At 44.1% G+C, this 23,190-nt stretch overlaps 1 protein-coding gene across 1 annotated transcript in view; it reads left to right on the top strand.

The window, feature by feature from the left end:
• Ccdc175 (coiled-coil domain containing 175) overlaps window positions 1–23,190 on the top strand; it is a 64,440-nt gene that overhangs the window by 41,038 nt on the left and 212 nt on the right. The window contains exons 14-20 of the mRNA XM_016008991.3: window positions 7,307–7,445; window positions 10,844–10,923; window positions 12,822–12,974; window positions 14,612–14,714; window positions 17,378–17,421; window positions 18,103–18,289; window positions 22,608–22,739. Of these exons, the coding sequence (XP_015864477.1) occupies window positions 7,307–7,445; window positions 10,844–10,923; window positions 12,822–12,974; window positions 14,612–14,714; window positions 17,378–17,421; window positions 18,103–18,289; window positions 22,608–22,696 (795 nt within the window). The 3' untranslated portion in view covers window positions 22,697–22,739. The remainder of the gene's footprint in view (window positions 1–7,306; window positions 7,446–10,843; window positions 10,924–12,821; window positions 12,975–14,611; window positions 14,715–17,377; window positions 17,422–18,102; window positions 18,290–22,607; window positions 22,740–23,190) is intronic.

Below are 23,190 nucleotides of genomic sequence, written 5' to 3'. Positions count from 1 at the left end.
AATCTTCCAGTATGAACGAAGGTAAGGTCACAAGCCTGCTCTGCATCTTCTTCTTCTGAAAAAGAAACAGAAATGGTTAGTTTCTTTTTCATTAAAACAACAAAACAAAGGCACCCATACACTTTAAGTATTGCCAAGCAGCAAGCAATGAGCATAGCTTGGAAGGGTGGGGTTGTGTAGGAAGCCAGTGGGAGCAGGCATGATAAAGATGGGGAGAATGCTGAGGAGTGGATCTCAGAACACCTTAAAAATTTCCAAAAGCCAACTGGCGGTAAGTCAAGGAATGGATGCTAGAGAAAGTGAGGGTGACAGACATCAAACACATCCAGGCTTCCAGATACTGCAGACTGCAGGCACCCCCCCACACACACACCACACACCACACACACACACACACACACACACACACACACACACACACACACACACCAAATGCACCTTTTCAAGGTGATAATATGAAGTAAGGGCATGTGTCTTGGAGGCAGCCGCTGGAAGAACAGCTGGAGAGTCTGAAGTTCTGGGTAGAAGCCAAATCAGTGGGCTGTCATGATTTGGGTCAGAAGTGGGGGCATACATGATGACCAAGACAAGTGTAATGTTCGTCCCAACATGGAATGTCCACGTTTCTCATGTTGGTGAAGCTCTACACACCACGCTGCTTGTCTTGTTCTAGTTTACAGTGTGTTGGCTATTGTGTTATTCCGTTTCCTGTTGCTGTGATCAAATGCCCTGACCACGGTAACTTCTGGAAGAAAGGTTTCTTTTAGCTTGCAGTTCCAGAGGGATGAGAGTCCATTCTGGTGGGAGGCATGGCAGCAAGGGACAGGCATGGTGGCCGGAGCAGGGAGCTGAGAGCCAACATCTCAACCATGAGCAAGAAGCTGGGAGAGCAAGCTGAAAACAGAGCAAGGTATCAAGACCTGGAAGCCTGACCCAATGACCTACTTCCTGCAGCAAGGCCACACTGCCTAATCCTCTCAAATCACCCCACACACTGGGGACCAAGGATTCAAATGCCCCAGACTATGAGGGAGATTTCTCATTCGAACCACCACAGGTATGTGAATCAGCTTTTCACTGCCATGATGAACACACAGGAGAGCAACTTAAGAAAGAAATACTCTTTTTTTTTTTTTTAATTCATGGTTTCAGAGGCTCAAGTCCATGGCTTGCTCCACTGTTGATGGCACAGAACGTCATGGCGGCAAGAGAGGGAGAGAGAGAGAGGCAAGAAGGGGTCAGGGGCAAAATACCAGTGAAGGGCATATTCCCCTCCATCACCTGCTCTCTCCTGCTAAATCCCACCTACTCGTTTCCACCATCCCCCTGGTCCTCCAAATAGCACTGCCCACAGGGAGCTAAATCTTCGACAACAATTCTGATTCCATCCTGACATTGTGGAATGATGACTAGTGTTCCTTGGGGGCACTCACGGTGATTGCAACTCAAAGGGACCACAGTTATATCCAGCTGAAGCCCTATGCATGCTTTCCTGACACTGGTAAACTCCAAAGAGGAGTCTCGGCCCGTGCCAAACGTGGCTTTCTTGGAAGGAAACAAGTCTCTTACGGTGTCGAGTAAGTAGAGAGCTGTTGTTTCTTAAGAATAGCACTTGCTGGGCAATGGTGGCGCATGCCTTTCATCCCAGCACTCAGGAGGCAGAGGCAGGTGGATCTCTGTGAGTTCGAGGCCAGCCTGGTCTACCAAGTGAGTTCCAGGAAAGGCGCAAAGCTACACAGAGAGAAACCCTGTCTCGGACAAAAAAAACAAAACAAAACAAAACAAAAAACAAAACAAAACACTTTATTGTGGCCTGAACTCACTTCCCCTCAACCCCATCCGACCACGTGGAAATCCTTTTATAAACTACGCATTCAGAAAATAGGCAGATGCCAAAACAGATCATCCATGTGGAAATGCAAGAGCCTAGAGAAGAGATGTGAGGAAGTGTGACCACAAAATTAGGCTGCTGTGGGTTGAAATGGGAGGAGCTCAAGAAACAGATAAGCCAATGAAAGCACTGTTAAAAACAGCGACAACAAAAACCAGAGAAGTTGTGGGGCAGAAAGCTTCCTCCATTCAGCTGAGGCATCCCCAAGCAGCATCCTTCTACTAGTTATAACATCCTCAAGTGCCTTGGCATCCTCTTGGATACCAAAAAACACACTGACTACTCCAGAGAGGGTCCTGGAGAAACAGCCCGGTGGTTAAGAGAATGCACTGGTATGGCAGAGGGCTGGAGTTCAAATTCCCAATACTCACATCAGGTGACTCATGACTGACTCTACTCCAGCTTCAGGCAATCCAACACCTCTGGCCTTCACCGACAACAGCACTCATGCACACATACTACACAGAGACCCACACTCCTATGCACAATTAAAAATAATAATTAAGTAAGTGTATTTTAAAACTCCAGAGAAGAGACACCAGACATTAACAAGATGGAAAGAGCATGTAACACGCTGAGCGTAATAAACAGTATGGAGAAAAATCAATCAGGAACATGGGGCAGGATGGAAATGTGGTATCATCTGAGTGTTGTTATAAACAGTTTAGAGAATGGTCCAGCTCTAACAGGGTCAAGGATGTATGCCATCCATATCTGCAGTTGTCTCCGGACCGAGGACATGCCAGAACCAGAGGTCCTATAGCATAGAGGGCCTGTCTAAAGAAAAGTGCTGGGTGCTGCTAAATAAATGAGCTAGCATTCTAGAAGTGGTAGAGAGTCATCTCCAGGAAGCAGAGGCTGAGAGTGAATCAGGCATGCAAAGGTTTGTTAGAGTAATTTCTGGGAAAGAGCTATGCAGCAGAAACCACTTGGCCATTACATAACTTGACCAAGGCTGGTAGGGGGAGGGTTCTGAAGGACTGGCCATTAGGAGAGTACGCCTGGGCTGAAACGGCTGTACTCTTGGGCCATCCTGGCACAGTCATGGACTGAGAGTTGATCCCTAAAAGATCAGGATACTAGCTCGACAGCCGATAGAGGGACCAGCCATTTGAGATTCAGCTAACCACACTCATCATTACATGGTAGCCGACTCCCTTGGGTCGTGATCCCCAAGTCTGTCACACATTTATGGACCATTGTAAGTCATTTTTTCCTTGCTCTACCTGGGCATGGAAGACACAGGAGGGCTCTAAAATGACCCAACTTTTATTTAAGTGAGAACACACTATTTGCTACATTGAACAGAATTCTGTAAACCAAGGGTAGATTCCGGAAATTATCAGGAAAGCTATAGCAACAATACAAGTAAGAAACAAGGGTCACATAGATGAGAAAATACTTGAAAGCATTAAGAAGGCATCACCCCAGATTTTGTGTTTAGATTCTGGGGATTAAACCAGAGCTTCACATGTGCTAAACATGAACTGTACCAGCGGGCTACACACCCTGCTCTATCGGGTACTTTTTTACTGTGACATTAACAGTTAACCACCATGCTTAAAGGCAGAATGGAGACAATCCTCATAGCATCATGAAGATACAGGAAAAGAATCCTATTCAGTAATGTTCACTACTTTAAACCAAGGAGAAATGGAAGATTTTCATGGATAAAAAAGATTGCCATGTTGCTAAAACAAATAAAAAAATTAAGGGCAAGACCATTACAAACGGTCCCTCAGCTTGCACTTGGACTGCCAGAAAATGATCCACATCAAATCTGCATCTGTACACACTAATTTACAAAAGGCAGGCACTGATGGCAGCCTGCACACCATTATTGTAGAAAAATAATGCCATCTCCCCCTTGATAATCACCACCAGTAACCCCAGGTACACTGTAAATCTGTTTCTGCCTTTACTCATGCAACAAGGATTCCCCAAGTAGAAATGAAATGTCATCTCAGGTTCTGATCTATGGAATCATAAAATGTCCTCAGTAGGACAATTGCTCTCTCCAGCAGTGAGATCTCTAAACTCATGGGACTCAAAGTCAAGATCCTTAGGCTTCATAGTAAGAAGTTCTGTTGCCACTTAGATCTCTGATGCATACATTTTAAGGCAAACAGCCTTAAATACTAGTCTGGTTCATAAAATACAGTTCCAAAAACTGAGAAGTGTTATCTCCCAGGTTTTTTCCCATGGTGTTGGGAGCTCTGCCATAATTCTCCTATCCGAGTATTCCATACGCTTTGTATATCATTGTGATTCCTTGGGTCCAATAAACTGGGTAGGATCTTAGAGGCCCGGAGCCACTGTGAAACTGTTTAGTATAGGATTTCATCTTCTGAAGCTAGGGGACCCATCACAGTCTGTTGACCTGTCACAGTCAATTCTATGCCCCATGCTGGAACCTGAAGTCAGCAGGGTAAGCACTTGAGAATGATACATGGACAGTAAGTGGCTGAAACCAAGACCAACTGTGAATAAGCCTCAACCCAAGAGCCTGGGCAGTCTTCTGCTTTCCAAGGCTCCAATTTCAGGTAGGGACCCTCAGGAGAAGTTAGAGCTTATGATTGCCGAGGAAAGCACATGGCTCAGGAATGAGAGATGCTGAAGAAAAAGCTAGAAGTGTCTAAGATGATTCAAACCTGATTGGCCATCCCATGCCAACAACTTGATCTCACAGACAAGCAACAGCTTCCCTCATCTGTGCTGAACCTGGGACCCAGAGCCATTCCAAACACAAAACAAGTGCATAGTTTCCTGTCAAGACAGTGCCAATATCCCAGGCCCTATACAGATGACAGAGATGAATAAATGTTCTCAAGTGTGTACCTGTAACTCCCACATACCCTTTTTTTCAGAAGAGCAGTATAGATAACACAAAACTGAATTTCTTAACCTGCACAATGTTGAAGCCTGGAGATACTTCTCTGTCTTCATTATGATATTTTTAAATTGTAGTTAAAATATGTCTTCCTGGCTTTTCTTAAAAATACTCTAATGATAATTCAGAAGGAAACATATGAGCTGTGAGCAGGATGCTGTGTCAAAGATCTGGGGAAGCAAGGTGTTGCTAAAGAGTTCATCATCCTCTTTCCTCTATATTGAAAATTGACCTTGGGCAAACTTCTGGGTTTCTTAACCCACTAGCCTGAAAAGGTGGGATGATATAATCACAGTATTACCTTACAGCATTGCTTATATGAAGGATGACCTAATTGTTCTGTGGGAATAACCAGTGGGAAGCCAGAGAATAGGGCTTAGCCCTTTCAATGACCTGTAAGGTGTGTACAGGTGATAATGTCTATACTTGAAAATGAGGTCACTGAGGCAGGAAAACTATGATGTCCACCCATGTGGGTATCCACCTTTCCCATCTCACTTGTTATTGTGGTGGAATCCAAGATCACCAAAGTTCTTTGGGACTGGGTTATGAGAATTGCCCCCCACCCCCACTAAAGACACATCTTTGGCTTTGTTTGCTCTTGCTGGGCCGTAATCCTTCCTCCAACAAGTACACAACTTGGATAAAAATTAAAACTAAAGTAAAGGTTTATAAACAATAAGCTCTGAAGTTGGCTTTGTGGACTTCTACGCAACTGGCTGTCTAGCTACCTGATATCCTAAAGTAGTCATTATGTAATGGCACAAGGTTCAGTGCAGCCTTCTGATGGATTCTGTCAATCAAAAAGTAGAGTGACAATAAAGGATAGACCTTTAGTAAGGAGACAGAGGTGCTTGTCTTTTGATGACCATCTTCCCAAGGGAAACTCTTCTATATGATTTTTCACAGAAAGATATGAGTCCCAGACATCTCAGTTGTCTATATGGAAAAAAACAATAGCCTCTTTTGGAGTGTGAGTTGTGTGCATATTATCTCTTTAACATAAGTCAGTAAGAACTGCTGTCCAGTGCATACAGAGAAGACATGAATGGCTGTCTCTGAATTAATAAAAGGCATATGTCTAGTTTTTGATGTGTTTCTGGGCAAGCACCCTTGCAGGTATGACCTTCTCCTGCAACTTGGAACTGAGGAGTGTTCAAGGGAGTGTTGATGCATTCCAGAGTAATTTTACTGTGCAGTTAATCAATGAAAAGTAGACTTGAGGCAGGAGGATCACATGCTTGAAGTAGCCTGGGCTAAGCAAGATCATGCCTCCTTAAAAAAAAAAAAAAAGCCCCAGCAAACAAACAAACAAACAAAAATATAGACTTCAGTGGGAAGCTAATCCTTAAGAAGGATCAGGTGGGGGCAAGGAAAAGTTCTGTGAATTGGTCTTGATGTGGGGGTGTTCATGTGGTGGTTTGAATAGGAATGCCCCCCATAGGTTCATAGATTTGAATGTGTGGTCCCCAGGGAGTGGTACTACTTGGAAGTGTGGCCTTGTTGGAGTAGGTGTGGCCTTCATGGAGGAAATGTGTCACTGGGGGTGGCCTTTGAGGACTCAAATGCTCAAGCCAGGAACAGTGTCTCTGTCTCTCTTCCTGCTGCCTGCCAATCCAGATGTAGAACTCTCAGCTCCTTCTCCAGCATTGGAACTAAATAGAGCCTGAGTTTGATGAATGTATCAGTTAAGTTTCTATCGCTTCGATAAAACACTAACCAAATCCAACCTGGCCAGGAAAGGGTTTATTTGGCTTGCATATCCCAAGTCATATACAATCCATTGAGGGAAGTCAAGACAGGAACTCAATGCAGGAACCTGGAGGGAGGAACTGAAGCAGAACCCACAGAGACACACCACTTACTGGCTTGCTCCCCATGACTGGCTCAGCCTGCTTTCTTATACAAGCCATCTGCCCAGGGATGACACCTCCCCCACACATATACACAATAGGCTGAGCTCTCCCACATCAATCATTGGTCAAGAAAATGCCCCACAGGCCAATCAGGTGATTCTCTCTTCCCAAGAGATCCCGGCCTTTGTCAAGGCTACAAAGGCCAAGCAGGAAAACTAAGCAAACAGACATTGTCACACTTTCCTTGGCATACCTTTTCCTGCTTATTCCTTTATATTCAGTTGTTCCTACATTGTCCGCGTTTCTTGGAACATGCATGAAAGGTGGACAATGTAGACAAATGCGAGCAAACCTTTTCATAGACCGTGATGCGCCAAAGGCGATTTTTCTCCAGCCTGTCTTGGTTGCATAGATAGTAGGAATGGGACACAGCAGCAGAGTTTCTGAACTCACAGCATCTTTGCAGAGTGAATGACAGATCTCCAGGGTGAGTGACTGGCAGCGCCTATTTACCAAAGACGAAGGTGAGTGTGTGTCAGGGACTGCTCTCTGCCAGGCCACCCTCTGCCCCATGGAGACAGGACATTCCCCTTTGGAGAACACTCCTTCTATTCTAGGCTGTGTACCGGTCCAAACCATGTTCCTCAATCAGCTTTACTTTCTTTAAAGGATCTGATTATGAAGGAAGCGCAGACTAACAAGGAAAAGGAAGAGGAACTCGGGGGCAGCCTCCCACAGCTTCAGGTAGCGGAAGAGGAGTACAAGGAGAAGAACAGGGACCTGAAGTCCCTCCACAACGATATTTCCGGTGTGTATGAGACTTTGGTAACCAACTCCCCTCCCCTCAGCTCCGCCAGCACAAAGCGGGTGGGGCCCAATCACACACCCAAGGAGAAGCACATCTATTTTCCTATCCTATTAAGTCAACTTTCTAGCTTCTTTTGTCTGCCATTTCCTCTTTTCCACACCAAGTTCTTTCTTCCACTCAGTTCCCCCTCCCTCCTTTCCCTGCCTCTTCCCTTCCCCCTCCCCTCCCCTCCCCTCTCTCCTCCCCTTCCCTCCTCCTCTTCCTCCTTCCACCAAGTAGATAAATAACCGCCCCCCATTAACCTACCCCTAAGGCAAAGATAAATAAGACTTACCACAGATGGAGCTTTCCGAGATATGAATCATGTCCGTAAGTATGCATCTCTTGCATTCCATCACACAGCACAACATACAACACAATGTGTGCGCATAGCCCTGTGTGTACAAATAAAAACAATTGTTTCCACCACAAAAATTAGATGTGGCCACCTAACCCTGCACCTAAGGTCCAGAATGTTTGACTCTTGCCTACCTGCCGGAAGTAGAGGGCCGCTATCTGGGAACTCTGCACAGGTCTTTAAGCAGTTACCCCTTTCAGATGCCATGTCTTCTAGATGATGGAAGAACTGTGGGAATCAGGCCAGAACCCAAAGTCAAAGAAAGGACTGGAATGGGAACAATAAAAGAACAATCTTCTGGGGCTGGGGAGATGGCTCAGAGGTTAACAGCACTACACTGGCTGCTCTTCCAGAGGACCTGAGTTCAATTCCCAGCAACCACATGGTGGCTCACAACCATCCGTAATGAGATCTGGTACCCTCTTCTGGCCTGCAGGCAGAACACTATATACATAAACAAACAAACAAATTTTTCTGGGGTAGGAGTGAAGTGAGCAGCTAATAGATGATGATAAAAAATATGGAGTTACACAGCTTGCATTAATAAGATAAACTCTGAAGCAAATAAATATTTTAAAAAGAATAGTGATTATTTCCAAGAAGTTAAAATTTCAGGAATATGTAAATATAATATGAAGAGCCTGGGCAGTCAATCTGTCTGCCATTTCTGGCTTGATTTCATATTTCTTGTCAGATTTTCATCTGATCGACTCAGGTAGGCCTTCACTTGACCCTTTTACCTGGCTTTGTAGGTACTTCATTCCACGTCTTTCCACGTCCTCTCTCGGTACAGAGTAGAGGGTGAAGCAAACAGTCAGAAGACACGTGAGCAACAACTTCACGCTCGGAATCTCTTACGAAGGAAAGAGGGTGGGAGAAGACGGCATCAAGGAAGAAGAAATTCGAGATGAAGCACTCAGTGCCTGCCAAGACAAGATGGACGGCACCGGCCGTGTCCACACAGGGCCAAGGGCGATAGTGAGGCACAGAGGCAAACGCACGCGTACATCTTCGCTCCATCCCGAAACCTGACACCAACCTGTGTAAAAGCATGTTTGTAAAGTTGTAGCTCCACAAGAGGAGGGTCACCAGCGAGGAAGAGATCCCTCCTCCGTTGACGGTCTACTTACCCGTTATCTGATCATCAACATCGGAAGACCGGGGGAAAGAATGACTAGATAGGGGAAGGTGAGCAGAAGAGCCCACAGAAGAGGACATCACAAAGGCCCAAGTGCTCTCTACAGAGTGTAGATTGTAGTAGATTGTAGGCATTGCAATCTGGATCTCAGGGCTGGGGAGGGACGGCAATAGAAAGGCTAACTAATGCAGCTGCTGGACCCCCAGGGCAAGCCCCCTCCTCTGAGTCAGAGCTGAGTAACTACTTTCCCTTGATTCTGGCAAAGAAATCAAACTTGGGGAATGCAATATGGCTGAGGGCAGAAGACAGTGCTGGACAGTGTCCCTTCCCTGTCTGGCTAGAGGAGCGCAGCCAGCCAGTTGTGCCAATTTTAGGATTAAAAGGCTGATTTTCATAAAAAGTCATCAGAAAGATACCAAGTCACGGAAATAACAGTAAAGGACATTTTATCAAGTGCAGGCTGAAAATGACCCACCACAGTGACCGAAATTCTTCACCTGAAATTGTCTTCTGAGGAGATTTGCTTAGGGCTGGAGAACTGGCTTCGTGGTTAGGAGCATGGACTACTCCCAAAAAGGCCCTGGGTTTGAGCCTCGGCACCCACATCACGTGACCCACATCACGTGACTCACAGGTCCTGTCATTCCAGCTCCAGGGAAAACAATGCCTTCTTCTGGTCTCAGAATACAAATGCATACACAGACATACACAAAATTGAAAACTAACTAACTAACTAACTAAATAAATAAATCTAAAATTTTTTTTAAAAAGATTTGTTCCCCACCACACTGCACTGCTCCACCCAGAGGGAAACTGAATGAATCTTCCACTGAGGAAGCCTAACCATTCATAATCCATAACAGATTCTTAGAATGGACAGACACCTTCCTCTAAAGTGGCTGGGTAATAATTCAACATATCTAACAACTGTGTTGTAGACCTTGGTGTACATTCATGATATTGACATGAAACATATTGTCATTTGACTCACTAGGGTGACCAATCCTTACACTATTGTGATGGTCCAAATAGTGAAAATTTGTTGAAACAAGAACCTCAACTTGACGGGGAGCTTTAAAGGAAGAAACCTAGATGTGGGTGGGGCTAGAGAATGTGTGGACAGGAGTAAATATATTAAATCTCCCTATGCTGTGCTAAGAAATGAATAGAAAATGTCTGAAAATAACCACAGCCTTATTAGCATATAATTTAAGAAAACTGAGCTAAGCAGAAGCCAATTAAAGGGACTTTTCTTAAAATGTCGCTGAGGGGGCTGGAGAGACGGCTCAGTGGTTAAAGGCACTTGGCACACAGTCACAAGGAGCAGAGTTGAGATCACAGCGCCTATGAAATAAACCAGGCATCTCTCAAACCCCAGAAACTCAGCTCTGATGCCATCGTCTGACCTCCATATACCATTGAGTACACACATGCACGCATATGCCCTCTGTCTCTCCCACACATACATAAATAAAACAAACCTAAAGGAAACAAACAGATAACATGGTTGGTTCTGAATAACCAGACACAGGGGTAGATGCACTGGGGAGCAGCTGGGTGCCTTTCAATGTGACTGTTAAAACTATGCATAACCGGGTGGTGGCACATGCCTTTAATCCCAGCACCCGGGAGGCAGAGCCAGGCGGATCTCTCTGAGTTCGAGGCCAGCCTGGTCTACAGAGAGAGTTCCAGGAAAGGCACAAAGCTACACAGAGAAACCCTGTCTCGAAAAACAAAAACAAAAACACTATGCATGGCTTACATTTTTTTTAAACTAAACAACTTTGTGAACAATTATTCTCTCTCTCTCTCTCTCTCTCTCTCTCTCTCTCTCTCTCTCTCTCTCTCTCTCTCTCTCTCTAGCAAAGAAGCAAGAGGAGAGCTTATTGAGCAATTTCATCTTCCGCTTTCGAAAGGATATCATCAGATACACAGACAACACGGTAAAGAATCGTCGTAACTTTCTGTTTTGTGCCGTTTGCTGGGTCAGGGATTGAGTTCCAGATCTTTATAAGCTGGACTGCTGGAACTACTCCTCAGGCCTTGGTTTTCTAAGACAGGGGCTTTCTGTGCAGTCAATCCTCGACTTAAATTTACGAATCTCCTGCTCTAGCCTCCAGAGTGCCAGGATAAAAGGATGCTACCACCCACAGCCCCCACCTCCTCCTCCTTCTTTGCATTGAAATAGTGGTTAAGCCAACGATACTCAGTTTTCATGAAATTGACTGTTATTCAAGTTATTCTACCAACATCGGTGTTTAAAATTGTAGTCAATATATACATACGGGAGGGGGGCAGTTTTCCACTACTGTGATATAGACCTGAGAAAACCACCTTAATGAAGGGAAGATTTATTTGATCTCAGAGGTCCGTGATCGGCTGGCTCCTCTTGGTTCTGAGCTTTCAGCACCAAAGGCAAGATTGAGAAAAGCCTTCCACTTCATGGACACCAGGGGGCAGAGAAGAGTAATGGGAAGGTGGGACTGAGACCAAGCTACACCGTTCAAAAGCACACACCTAGAAATCCATTTCCTCTGCCCAGGCCTCACTGGCCATAGTCCCATCACCTCCAAATACTCTGTATAAAATTTGAATCCATCAGTGCACTAAATTTGTTAAGTGAGCATCCTCATGGTCGAATCATTTCTGAAACGCCCTCAGAGAAACACCCAGAAGTAAGTTTTGCACATCTTCTAGGTATTATAGCTCTCCATTCCATCAGATTAACACAAGATTAAGAAAGTGGGGGCATCTGGGACCAATTCAAGTATAATGGTAGAAAAAAATCATTGACCTGGGAGGAGACCTACACGCTCTCTTTTATAGGGTGGGGATTGGACTGTGCTCTTTGAGGAGGAGTAGGTCAAGATTGTGGAAGAGAGAACAGAGCAGCAAGCAAAGAAATGCTTACTTATTTCAAAATACAGTATCTATAATCTCATATAATTTTATATGGAGTTAGTTAATTGAACATGGAATTATCCCATTATTCTACATATCTGGATATCAAATGTGATTTTGATATGCTGTGGGTAAGAAGAAATATGGATGAGAATATTACAAGAAATTATAATGCACACAAGCACACACACACACACACACACACACATCCTTTTTCCTAATAAGATGCTCCTGGTGAGGAATATGACGGATAAAGACCACAAGGTTTATAATGCTATAATAATTAATAACTGCATAGAGAATTCTGCAAGAAAAATTATCCAATAAATGACTTTCTGAGAAAAAGAATCAGGATTGATGATATAGATGTGTTGGAAGAGTGCTTGCCTGAAATGTGTGAGGCCCTGGGTTCAGTCCTCAACACTGCATAGACTGATCTTGGTGGACCTCAATTGTAATGCTAGCACTTGGGAGGTGAAGACAGGAATATTAGAGGTCCAGAGTCATCCTCAGCTACAGAGTGAGTCCTGGAGCCAGCCTGGGCTACTTGACACCCTGTCTCAAACAGACAGTAGATAAATAAGCAGGTAAATAAATATCCATAGAGTAAATACCTTCCCCTTCTAGGAACATTCAATCTTCCTTTAAAATCTCAATGAATCCCTCCCCCTGCTCCCCATTTTGAACAGTATCAAAGCATGTGCTATTTTGTGAAGTTTGTTTAGTGTGTAGGATATCTCACTTAAGGTCCATGCACGACCTTACCAGAGCCCACAAATAAGTTCTTAAGAAGCAGCTTTTAGGATTTTCTACTGGAAGATTGCTACAGTCAGCTGGATTGCTCAGGGGTGAATGCAGAACCAGGTGACCTAGGCAGCCTAATGCTGGTGTCCTGCCCTTTGACCCCTAGGAGATAACTGTGGCTTTTATGTTTGGGCAGGAAATTTTGAAGCAAGAATTAAAACATTTACGAGAGTTTGAAAGTAAAAAAATCCAAGAGCACTTTGAATTTCTGAAGAACTTAGAAAATGAAATCTATGTAAATGACCAAAAGGCAACCCTTCTCATGCTGGAAAACCAAAAATTAAAAGAGGTAAGTTGAAGAGCTTTTCCTAATGGTTTTGATTGATTGCCTGGACCAGCGGTACTTACCTGAGAAAAGACAAGAATAACTCTTACAACAAGCTTTAGAAGGTTCCAGTCTTCCACATCTCTCCAGCCACTCACACCTCTCCCCACAAGAATATCACCAGCTCCTAACACAAGAGACTCATTTTGCCTGGCTTCAAACATGTGAAGAATGACGCTGCATGCATGATTTTGCTCAATCTCCTCTCCCTGAGGTCCATCCTCATTGAGTGTAATTCTTTATTCTCCATTCTGTACAATATTCCACCATCTGACTAGTATTTATTTCAACAGTACTATTAGTGGGGTTTTTGAAGAGTTTATTTTGGCTGCTACTAGACCTGCTCATAAGCCCATTCAAGTGTAATTGTTTTGATAGACAGACATATTTCTGTTGGGTATCGATCCTAACTAAAACTGCAAATGCCTATAGTCCTGCAGAGTGCCAGACTCCCAAAGGCATTGCCCTGAATGCCCATCCCACCAGCAATGTGTGAGAGTCCTGACACTCAAACTTGACCTCCGCCGATGTCACCTTAAGGAATGAAAACACAGACTTCCTCTTGGATCCGTTTGACCATGAGCAAGCCCAATTTTGGATTCTCCACTCTTCTCGCCCTGTCTTCCAACTGTCCGTATCCTGTCTCTTGCCAGTCTATTGTGTGTGTACCTGATATGTCCCCGTTGCCTGTCTGTTGTGTTTCTGTCTGGTCTGTGGCTGTGGCTGTGCCTGTCCCTAACAATGAGCTCACTCTATATTTATTGAACAGCACAGAAAACATAGTCTGGGAAAGAGATGAAGGAATCCTTTACAGGAATCCTTAACAGAATTTTACATGGGATAAAGTTGCTTTACTGACCCAGAATAGCAGTCAAAACCTCAAAGAGATGTTATCAACCAATATCCACATGTTGCTTCCAACATTTATGGGGTACTTTTTTTAGTTTAAGGCTACTTTGAACCTGTTAGCTGCTTTCAGAAAACAACACACACATATTATTCTAGTCGAAATCCCTTTACACCTCTGCATGATTTATTTGCGTCTGCTAAATATTAAGAGTTATCCCACCCATCTCACATGCTTCTCACTAAACAGCTTCAGGGCTGGTGTTTTCCAGAAGGATGTGTGTCCTCTGAAGACCTCTGGTTCCTCGGTAACCCTCATACACTCAACACAGCATCATGCAGTTAGCCTTGGCCACAAACTCGGGAGGAATTTTATCCACCCATTGAAGTATTTCCACTAGTCTCTCCTCCTACAGAGACAATATCCAACATTTACTAAAAGGATGAGACTTTTCTATTACTATATTTTGCTCAAGGAACATTTTTCTTGTGGACGTGAAGCATTTGGGTAGGAGGTCTTTTAACCTCTTCCTGTGTCCAGCCTTATTCAGAGCACCATGTTCATTTCTTTGGCTGCCGAAATAGGAAGAGAGCGGGACCCTTTGTCTTCTCCCCTGAATGGAGGGAGACCCAGTGGGACAGTCAGTGGCCTCGTGAAGCATGGCTACACGTTTGCTTGTGACGGTACAGCCATTTCCCTAGCTCGGTGTACAGTGAGCAGCTGCTGAGAACTGTCCTGTCCTTCTCATTTCCAGCATCTTGCCTACCTGAAGAAACAGACCGAGATGTTCAGGGAAAAGCAACAAATCACCGTGCAGAACTCAGGGGACCTGTCTTGGCAACTGATAGCTCAGCACAGTAAGTAACGCATCCCTCTTCCCGTATAACTTCACTCTTGTTTAAATCAGTCTTTATTAATTTGCATATCATAAAATGTGTCTATTTTAAGGTCAACGAATCTTGAGGATTCTATGGACCCTGGCTGCCTTTTGCCACCACCAAGAAATGTAGAACATGTTCATCCTTGTCTACCTCGTCATAGCTTAAATCTGAAATGTCCTTCCCAGGCTCCTGTGTTCAGTTTGTGGAGCTATGAGGAAGGTTGTGGACCCCTTCGGGGGTGAGGCCTGGCTGATGGGATTATTCTTTAGGAAGGAACAGGCCTTCAAAGGTTATAACCGTCGCTGAGGGCAGCCTGCATTCTGTTTCCCGAGCTACCAATAAACATGCCATCTCCACCACACAGCCCCATCAGCACAGACAACTGCTACATTGTACCACAGGGAACAGGGATGCTGTGAAACTGTAGGCCTAAATGGCCTCCTTCCCGAAGTTCTTTCTGTCAGTCTTTTGGTTTCAAAAGTGACCGCTGCCTCCTGTCCCTTCCAGCTGGTCTTTTATCCCACCTCCAGTCTCTGGACACCACCACCAACCTGCCTTCTAACACTAACAGTTAACACAAAGAAATGACACAATAGGCACACTTCTGTTCCTGGTTTCTTTCCCTCTGCAAAATGGATTTTTAAGATTTGTTCATGAAGCCAGGTATGTGCGTGGGGTGGGGGTGGCGGGTGGGCCCTCACACCGGTAATCCCAACACTTAGAAGGCTGAAACAGAGGAACTGATGTGGGTTAAAGACCAGCTTGGGCTACATAGTAAGTTCCTGTCAGCCTGGACTAGTGTTTTAACCTGTCTCAAAACAACCACACACACACACACACACACACACACACACACACACAACACCCAAAAGATTCATCTCCGTTCTTTTGGAGCCACAAGCTGCCTCCCCCTGGTGCAGTACAGTGGTATCAGCTGTACATACTTCATCTCTTTACCAGCTATGAAGAGACACCATGACCATGTCTATAAAGGAAAACATTTCACTGGGGTGGCTGGCTTACAGTTCAGAGGTTTAGTTCATTGTCATCGCAGCAGGAAGCATGGCGGCATGCAGGCAGACCTGGTGCTAGAGAAGGAGCTGAGAGTTCTTACATCTTGACCCACAGGCAACAGGAAGTGGTCTGAGACACTGGGCGTGGCTCGAACATATATGAAACCTCAAGGTTCACCCCTACAGTAACACACTGCCTCCAACAAAGCCACACCTCCTGACAGTGCCACTCCCCATGAGTTTATGGGGGCCATTTTCATTCAAACCACCTCACCAGCTGAGGGACACCTGCCTTGCTCTTCATTTATCATAAGGGAAGCCACTAGTGACATTTGTTTCCAAGTGTTTTTCTGGATTGTATTTATTTGTTTCTTGGGTGATACTCAGGGGTGGCATGGCTGGGTTGCATGGTTATTATCTGAGTACTTTTTAAGAAACTGCTAGTTTGCCAACATGTTGTTCAAATGTCTCATCCAGCTAGTGATGTGAAAGAGGTCCTGTTGCTCTGACTCCTCACCGACATTTAAAAAGCTGAGGACATTAAAAGCATTACCATCCTACGCTATGCTGATATGGCATTGTGGTTTTGATCTGCCTTTCCCTGTGATGGTCATTAGTTTGTGTGGCTCTTGGCTGTCTGAAAATCATCTCTTTTGAACCATCTTGAACCAATGAACTATTCTGGCATAATAAATATCAAAGAGCACTTGCTGCTCTTTCAGAAGACAGGAGTTCAGTTGCTAGCACCCACATCAGGCAGTTCACAGCTGCCTGTAACTCCAGCAGCAAGGGATCCAATGCCCTCTCCTGGCCTTCATGGGCACCTGAATACATACGTGTGACTTTCACTCATACAGGCATACATACACATATAAATAAAAAGAATAAAAATAAATCTTTTAAAAAACAAATAAAAACCCAACAAATATCACAGCGTTAACAGCTTAAGGCAAAGAATTTACTTTGCTCACGAAGTGGTAATGTGATTAGAGCTTGGAGACAACCTGCCTATTCTGTGGCCATTCAGGATCTGGGAGCTGGAACTGTCTAAAGACCGATTCCTATGCTCAAAGTTGATGTGGCTCTCAGATGTGGCTTGGGGAAACTGTTGGCCAGAACACCTCCTCATGGTCTCTGCACATAACTGCTGGGCTCCAAGAAAAGCATCGTAGGAGAACTGAGCAGAAGCTCGTGGTATTGTCATGACCTAGCCTTGGAAGTTAGAGTATTAGTCCCACATGACTCTCGGGTTAAAGCAACCAATTCCAGAACAAGGGGAGGATGTCAGCACCGAGATGCAAGAGGCCTGCGTACAAGCAGGTCCTGTGTGGAATTTGTGATCTTCTGCACGTCTACTCAAGTTTTTCATTCGCTACCTTGTGTTTTTAGTGTTCTGACCCTTGAGCTCAAGTCTTCATATGTTCTGGAATTTGGTTTTCTTTCAGTCTGAGGTTGGCCATGAGGTCAAGTAAAGGTGGTATTTCTCCTTCCCCTTCTCCTTCTCCTCTCTCTCCCTTCCCCCCATCATTCTGGGAGTAGAAACGTTTAGATAAAAATAATTTTTAAACTTTTAATTATTAAAATACTAATATTGTTTTAGTAACCATTATATTTTAAATATTTCAGAACACTATTCAGATTTCCTGGCACAATTTCAGATTATAATTAAGGTGAGGATTCTTCTTGAACTGTTTTGTGGATCATGTTTCCAAAGGAGTTCACCTACATGTGTGTGTGTGTGTGTGTGTGTGTGTGTGTGTGTGTGTGTGTGTGTGACACATGCATGTGTTCACATGTGCATGTACTGGTATGCACTCCTGCACATGTGAACAGAATTGTGAGACTACGGAAGGATGATGGGGTGGTGTTAGCATCATGTCCATTGTGCCAAATGCCACTATAAAATCTCAGTCTTTCAGAAATTATCTTCTACTACCAGTCAGTCCAGATGAACAGCCCCTCCCTCCCTCCCTCCCTCCCTCCCTCCCTCCCTCCCTCCCTCCCTCCCTCCCTCCCTCCCTCCCTCCCTCCCTCCCTCTCCTTTGTGTTCTCTTTTTTCTTTGCAAGCTCACATACAACGCAGCTGTTTTGAAGTCTGTGCCGACAGCTCCAGACTCACTCCATATTTATTAGCTGTCCAGCACCTCCTTCTCCTCCTCCTTTAGGCAGGGGAGGATTCAGGCAGGTTGCTTTGAATCTAGCCTCTGCATAGTTCTAACAGTTACTTCATGCGACTAATGACAATTTTTCATACATAACATTATTTTGGAAAGAATCCGCTCAGAATGCTACTCACTGTATTGTAATTTATATTCCTATCTCCCCCCCCCCCCCAACACCATTCCTTTAAGGAAATGATGAAAGTTGGCGAAGGTACTTTGCAAGAAATTAAGACGCTAATAGAGAGGCTGCAGTACAGGGGTTTTAGAACCGAGACCATTAGCGCCTGGCTGCAGGGGGGCATCGAAAGACTTCGTCTTCTCATGGAGGAGGATTCACCGTCCGAAATTCTTCGCAAACAGGAACTCACCAAACGCGGTAACGTAGAACTTCCTGCTGCCTTATAGTAGCTAGTGACATCAAAATAAGGGGCTCCTTGGGGATTGGTCATCAAAGGAAGGGGGAGGACCGTGCTCACTGGTGTTCAGCATCCCACCAAACACAGGTACTCACTTTGGGTGGAGTGTGATGTTGAGCATCCCACCAAACACAGGTACTCACTTTGGGTGGAGTGTGTTAGAGCACTATCAATTCTTCCTTCCACTTGGGATAATGTTCAAGAGAACTGATCTTGACTCTTCATGATAAAAAAAAAAATCCTACATAATCTATTTTTGAGATGAGATCTTACTGTGGAATCTAGTGTGGTAGTGAACTCAGGGTCTTCCTGTCTGAATTTCCTGAGTGCTAGGAGTATAGGCAGGAGTTACCACACCTGATTCAGAAACACTGTGTAAAAAGGCATTTAATTCCTGCATGCTGGGACTGGAGAGATGGCTCAGTGGTTTAAAGCACCCCTTGCTCTTGCAGAGGACCTGGGTTCAATTCCCTGCACCCACAAGATGGCTCACAAGTATCCCAACGCCAGCTCCAGGGGACCAGTGCCCTCTTCTTATCCCCATGGCTACCAAGCACTCAAACATTAGAAGTACATGCAGGCAAAACATTCAAACTCACAAAATTACATACATTTTAAAATAATAATAAACCCCTTACATTCTTAAACAGAAAAAAATGAATATAATATCGTTTCTCCTTCCTCAGCTGAATTTGGTGTTTAAAAAAAACAAACAAACAGCAATTGTTGTCTTCTCTGAAAAAAAAATCTAGGGATGTCTTCTGAGATGTGAATGTGCAGCCTAATCTCTGACCTGAGATTCATGGGCAAACAGCCCAGGCATCCACCTCACTCTCAATCCCTGTGACTGTGCCACGTTAGACTGGCCCCCAAACTCTGCTCAAAACAGGGATGCCATGAGACATGGAGGGAACCCTTGTTTGGATCCAGCCTGGAAATTCCAGTGAAAGAGTCACTTGGGCAGATGGGACAGTGGGAAGCAGCTGTGAGGACGGGATGAAGAGGACAGACAGACTGACGGGATGATAGAACACCGTCTAGCAAGTGTGCAGTACTGTGGGGTTCTTTGGGTTGACTACCAACGAGTATCCATTAGACTGTGTGTAAAGGTAGGTGTAGAAGGTGAAAACGGGATGAAAGGAAAGCATGGGGACTCGCTAGGGCTAAGAAGCATTCCAGTACTGGGTACAACCTGTTTTCAGGAGGCTTCCCTGGGTAAGAGATGGTGTTTGAGCAGCCGGGATGCCGTGGGTCCTCTCCTCTGCTGAAAGCTGTTTGTACAGACCTGGGGGAACCTGGTGAAATGCACTATACACACTTATGTGGTCCCTGACTACCTGGCTGCTCTCTACACTTCCCTGGAGAGGCCCAACCACATCCATCACAATAGATGAAGCAGAGTTCAGGAGCCCATTCATTCATTGGTGTCCTGTGGTTCACAGCAGGGGCTCACTTGTCTCCCAACTCCATCAGGGCACTTATCCAGACCTAGCCAAAAGCTTGCATGTTAAAATGTGGCTAGACCATGAAATGTGGGTTCTAGACCATGGTTTCTAGTTCTTAGATTATAGCTAATAAAGCAACTGGTGGTCTCCAAACATCAACTAAAGAAGCAAATATTAAAAATTCTGTTTGTATTCAGTATCGTCATCCTTTAAAATTTGTGCTTTTGACTATCAACATATAGAAAAATGTAAATTGCTAATATGTGAATTAGTTTATGATCCAAGGTAAGGGGTAAATTAATCTGGGGACCACTGGCCTCCTTATCCTATGATCAAAAGGTCTTTCTAAGTAGGGCATAGTGGTGCATGCCTTTAATCCCAGCACTCAGGAGGCAGAGGCAGGATGATCTCAATGAATCTGAAGCCAGCCTGATCTACATAGTGAGTTCTAAGACAGCCAGAGCCGCACAGTGAGTTCTAAGATAGCCAGAGCCACATAGTGAGACCCGCAAGAAAAAAAAGAAGAAAAAAAAAAACTAAAACAAAAAGTCTTTCTGGCTATCCTTGAGGAAAGCTAGCAGACAAGTGAGAAGTATAGCAGAATTGCTTGCTGCTTTTAGTTTTGAACTCCTCCTCATATTCTTAGGGATGTGCCATTTTTCCAGATGTTAAATGTGTGAAGATATCTGAGCAAGTCTATTCTCTACAGCAGAGGTCAGCATCCAATCATGGGGGAACCCAGAGATAACAATAAGTTTTATACTTTTAAATAATCGGAAAAACTCAAAAGAACAAAAGCATTTCATATCATTGCCTCCCATAAATTCCATTCCCATGCCTATTATGATCCTACAGAAACACAGCCCTGTTTATTCACGTATTACGCATGCCTGTGTTTTTATGCCATCACTGACAGAGTGGCCGTGGCACAGGCCATGCGACCCTCCAAGTCTAGACCGTTCACTACTGAACTCTCTAGAGAAAACATCTGGAACTAGCATGTTGACGTTGGCATTCCCTTGTCTGGTCCCACAAGAGGCTCCTTTAGCGAAGCCCAGGGTCACACAGGGAAAATGAAGACCGATTTTGTTTCCAGACCGCACAACAGTGAACACCTACAATGAGCCAAAATGAAAACGGTGCTTTCATTACGAATGAAAACGATAGTTTTCAAAAGTCAGTAAAATATTGAGTGACAGCCCTGCAACCTCTAGCTCCATGCTTGGGGCTGGAGAAACGTCTCCGTGGTCAAAAGCGCTTGCTGCCTTGGCAGCCGAGGCACATTTTGGTTCCTGGCACCCACGTGGCAGCTCCCAACCGTCTGTAACTCCAGTTCTAGCGGATCCAACGCCTTTCCTCGGCACCAGCCATGCACCTACGTACATGCAGGCAAACACTCGTGCACGTGAAGCAAAAACAAACAAACCCTTAGAACAAAACATGTGAGCTCTACTGTTTAGAGCCTCGTAATCATTTCCACCTCAAATCACGTGTCTTCTCAACCCCCTCTCGTTTCCCTCTTGCAGCCTAGAGCCTCGTCATCATTTCTACCTCATATCACATGTGTCCTATTACCACCCCCTGAGCCCCCCCCCTTGCTGCCTTCCCCCCACCCTTCACTTCTTGGTCCTCTGTATTTTGAGAACTATCTGTTCAGCTACAATTCCAAATCCCTTGAGCATTATACACAATAACTTAGGTTACATGAGTGTTTTTGTATTGACCAAATAGTACATTCCTTGCAAAAGACCTTTTTAGATCACCCAATGTTTTAAAGACTTAAAAAAAAAAAATCAACTCTTACAACTGTCAAAGTTGTCATCTTCTTTTTAGGATGGAAAGATGACTTAATAATATTATGCACATTTTGAGCATTTAATTCTGAAAAATAAACTACTTTTAATTTTATAGTTACAGCAGAATTGACATTTCAGAGAGAAAAAATAAAGTCATTTGCTGAAAAATTGTCAAAAAGTTATCTTGAAAGAGGTTCCAGATCACCCCAGGTTCAAAAACAAGACTGTCTCAAGAAAGCCAGCCCAACCCAACCAAACCTAGAAGGTCTCTTGGAAAAACCAAGCTCTAGATTAGGAAACCCTTCAAGCCAGTGGTTCTTAAGCATTCCACAAGGAGGGGGGTGGGTGTTGGTTTTTAAATCTCTACATGGCTCCATTGAGCAGTCAAGTCTTATAAAACTGATAGTTTTAGATAAACATGTCATTAGACTCATCAATAAACCCAAATCAAGAAAAAAATTTGCCTACCAAATGATTCAGGTCTGACTCGCAAAATAATTAGTATAGCCCACAGCAGTTAAAAACTACAATGTATTCCAAGGGCCTCAGTCAAGACCAAGTAGGGCTATTTTGTAGCACAGCGGTAAAACCTACAGTGTGGTCTGGAGCGCTGAGCCAGGATAAGGGCTATTTCGCACATCTTTAATAAACACATTTTACCAAACTATTTACTAAATATAAGCAACCAATGTGGCTACAATATTGATAACCTTGTTTCTATGAAAGCAGATTATAAAATGCAGGTATTAAGTACCCTGACAATCTCTGCCTTTAGAGCACTGTAATTTTTTTTTTTATGACTCCCCCCTTTATACATACTTTTTTGCTAGAACGGTACACAGGAAGGTAACTGTTAAAAACAGCCCCAAAGCAATGGGTCCGGTGGTGGTCATGGCAACCTGACACATCATCTCTCAGGTACAGACTTCATAATTAGCCACTCAAGGGCTCTTTGAACAACTCGGGATTTTAGTGGACATTAACAACCACAAAACCCGTGTAAGATACAAATAGAACGTAAAACTTTCTTCTTACAGACAAGAAGAAAAAGAAGAAGAAGAAAATGGTCCATTTTCCTCTGGCCATTCGTATTAGGAGAAATGCCTTAACAAGGACCAGCAAATAGCCCACAGAAACAACCGAGAGAATCCCAGAGAACCACGGGCAATGTGAGTGCACCTAAGTTCACATCTCGCAGCATTAACGTAAGTCTTCAAAGTTGCCATGGAGCAGAATCAGTGAATAACCTTTCAAACACTACAAATGGATACATGAAAGGCCAGATCACTAGACTAAGTGTTAAAATTTTTATTTTGTTTCCATGGCTGTGACATGAGTCTCTCAAAGCCTTCAGAGTATGAACATGACCATTTACCTATCCAAAACCAGCCACAGGGGAACTGTCTATGTATTCCTCTATTTCATTCTATCTCAGATACTTTTAGTTATAAGATCCTGACTCAGAAATGTCATGACCTGGAAAAAAAAGTCTCTTAATCAATAAAATGTGGCATAGGTATTTTATTTTAAGAAATAAAATAGGAGAGGATGAGAGTATGTGTATTTATTCAGTAGACAAAAGAGATATTAATCTTAATACTTAACATTTTTTAATTACTT

Source organism: Peromyscus maniculatus, chromosome 14 (genome assembly GCF_049852395.1).
Source record: "Peromyscus maniculatus bairdii isolate BWxNUB_F1_BW_parent chromosome 14, HU_Pman_BW_mat_3.1, whole genome shotgun sequence".
NCBI lineage: Eukaryota > Metazoa > Chordata > Mammalia > Rodentia > Cricetidae > Peromyscus > Peromyscus maniculatus.
This window is presented reverse-complemented; position numbering and strand designations above follow the sequence as displayed.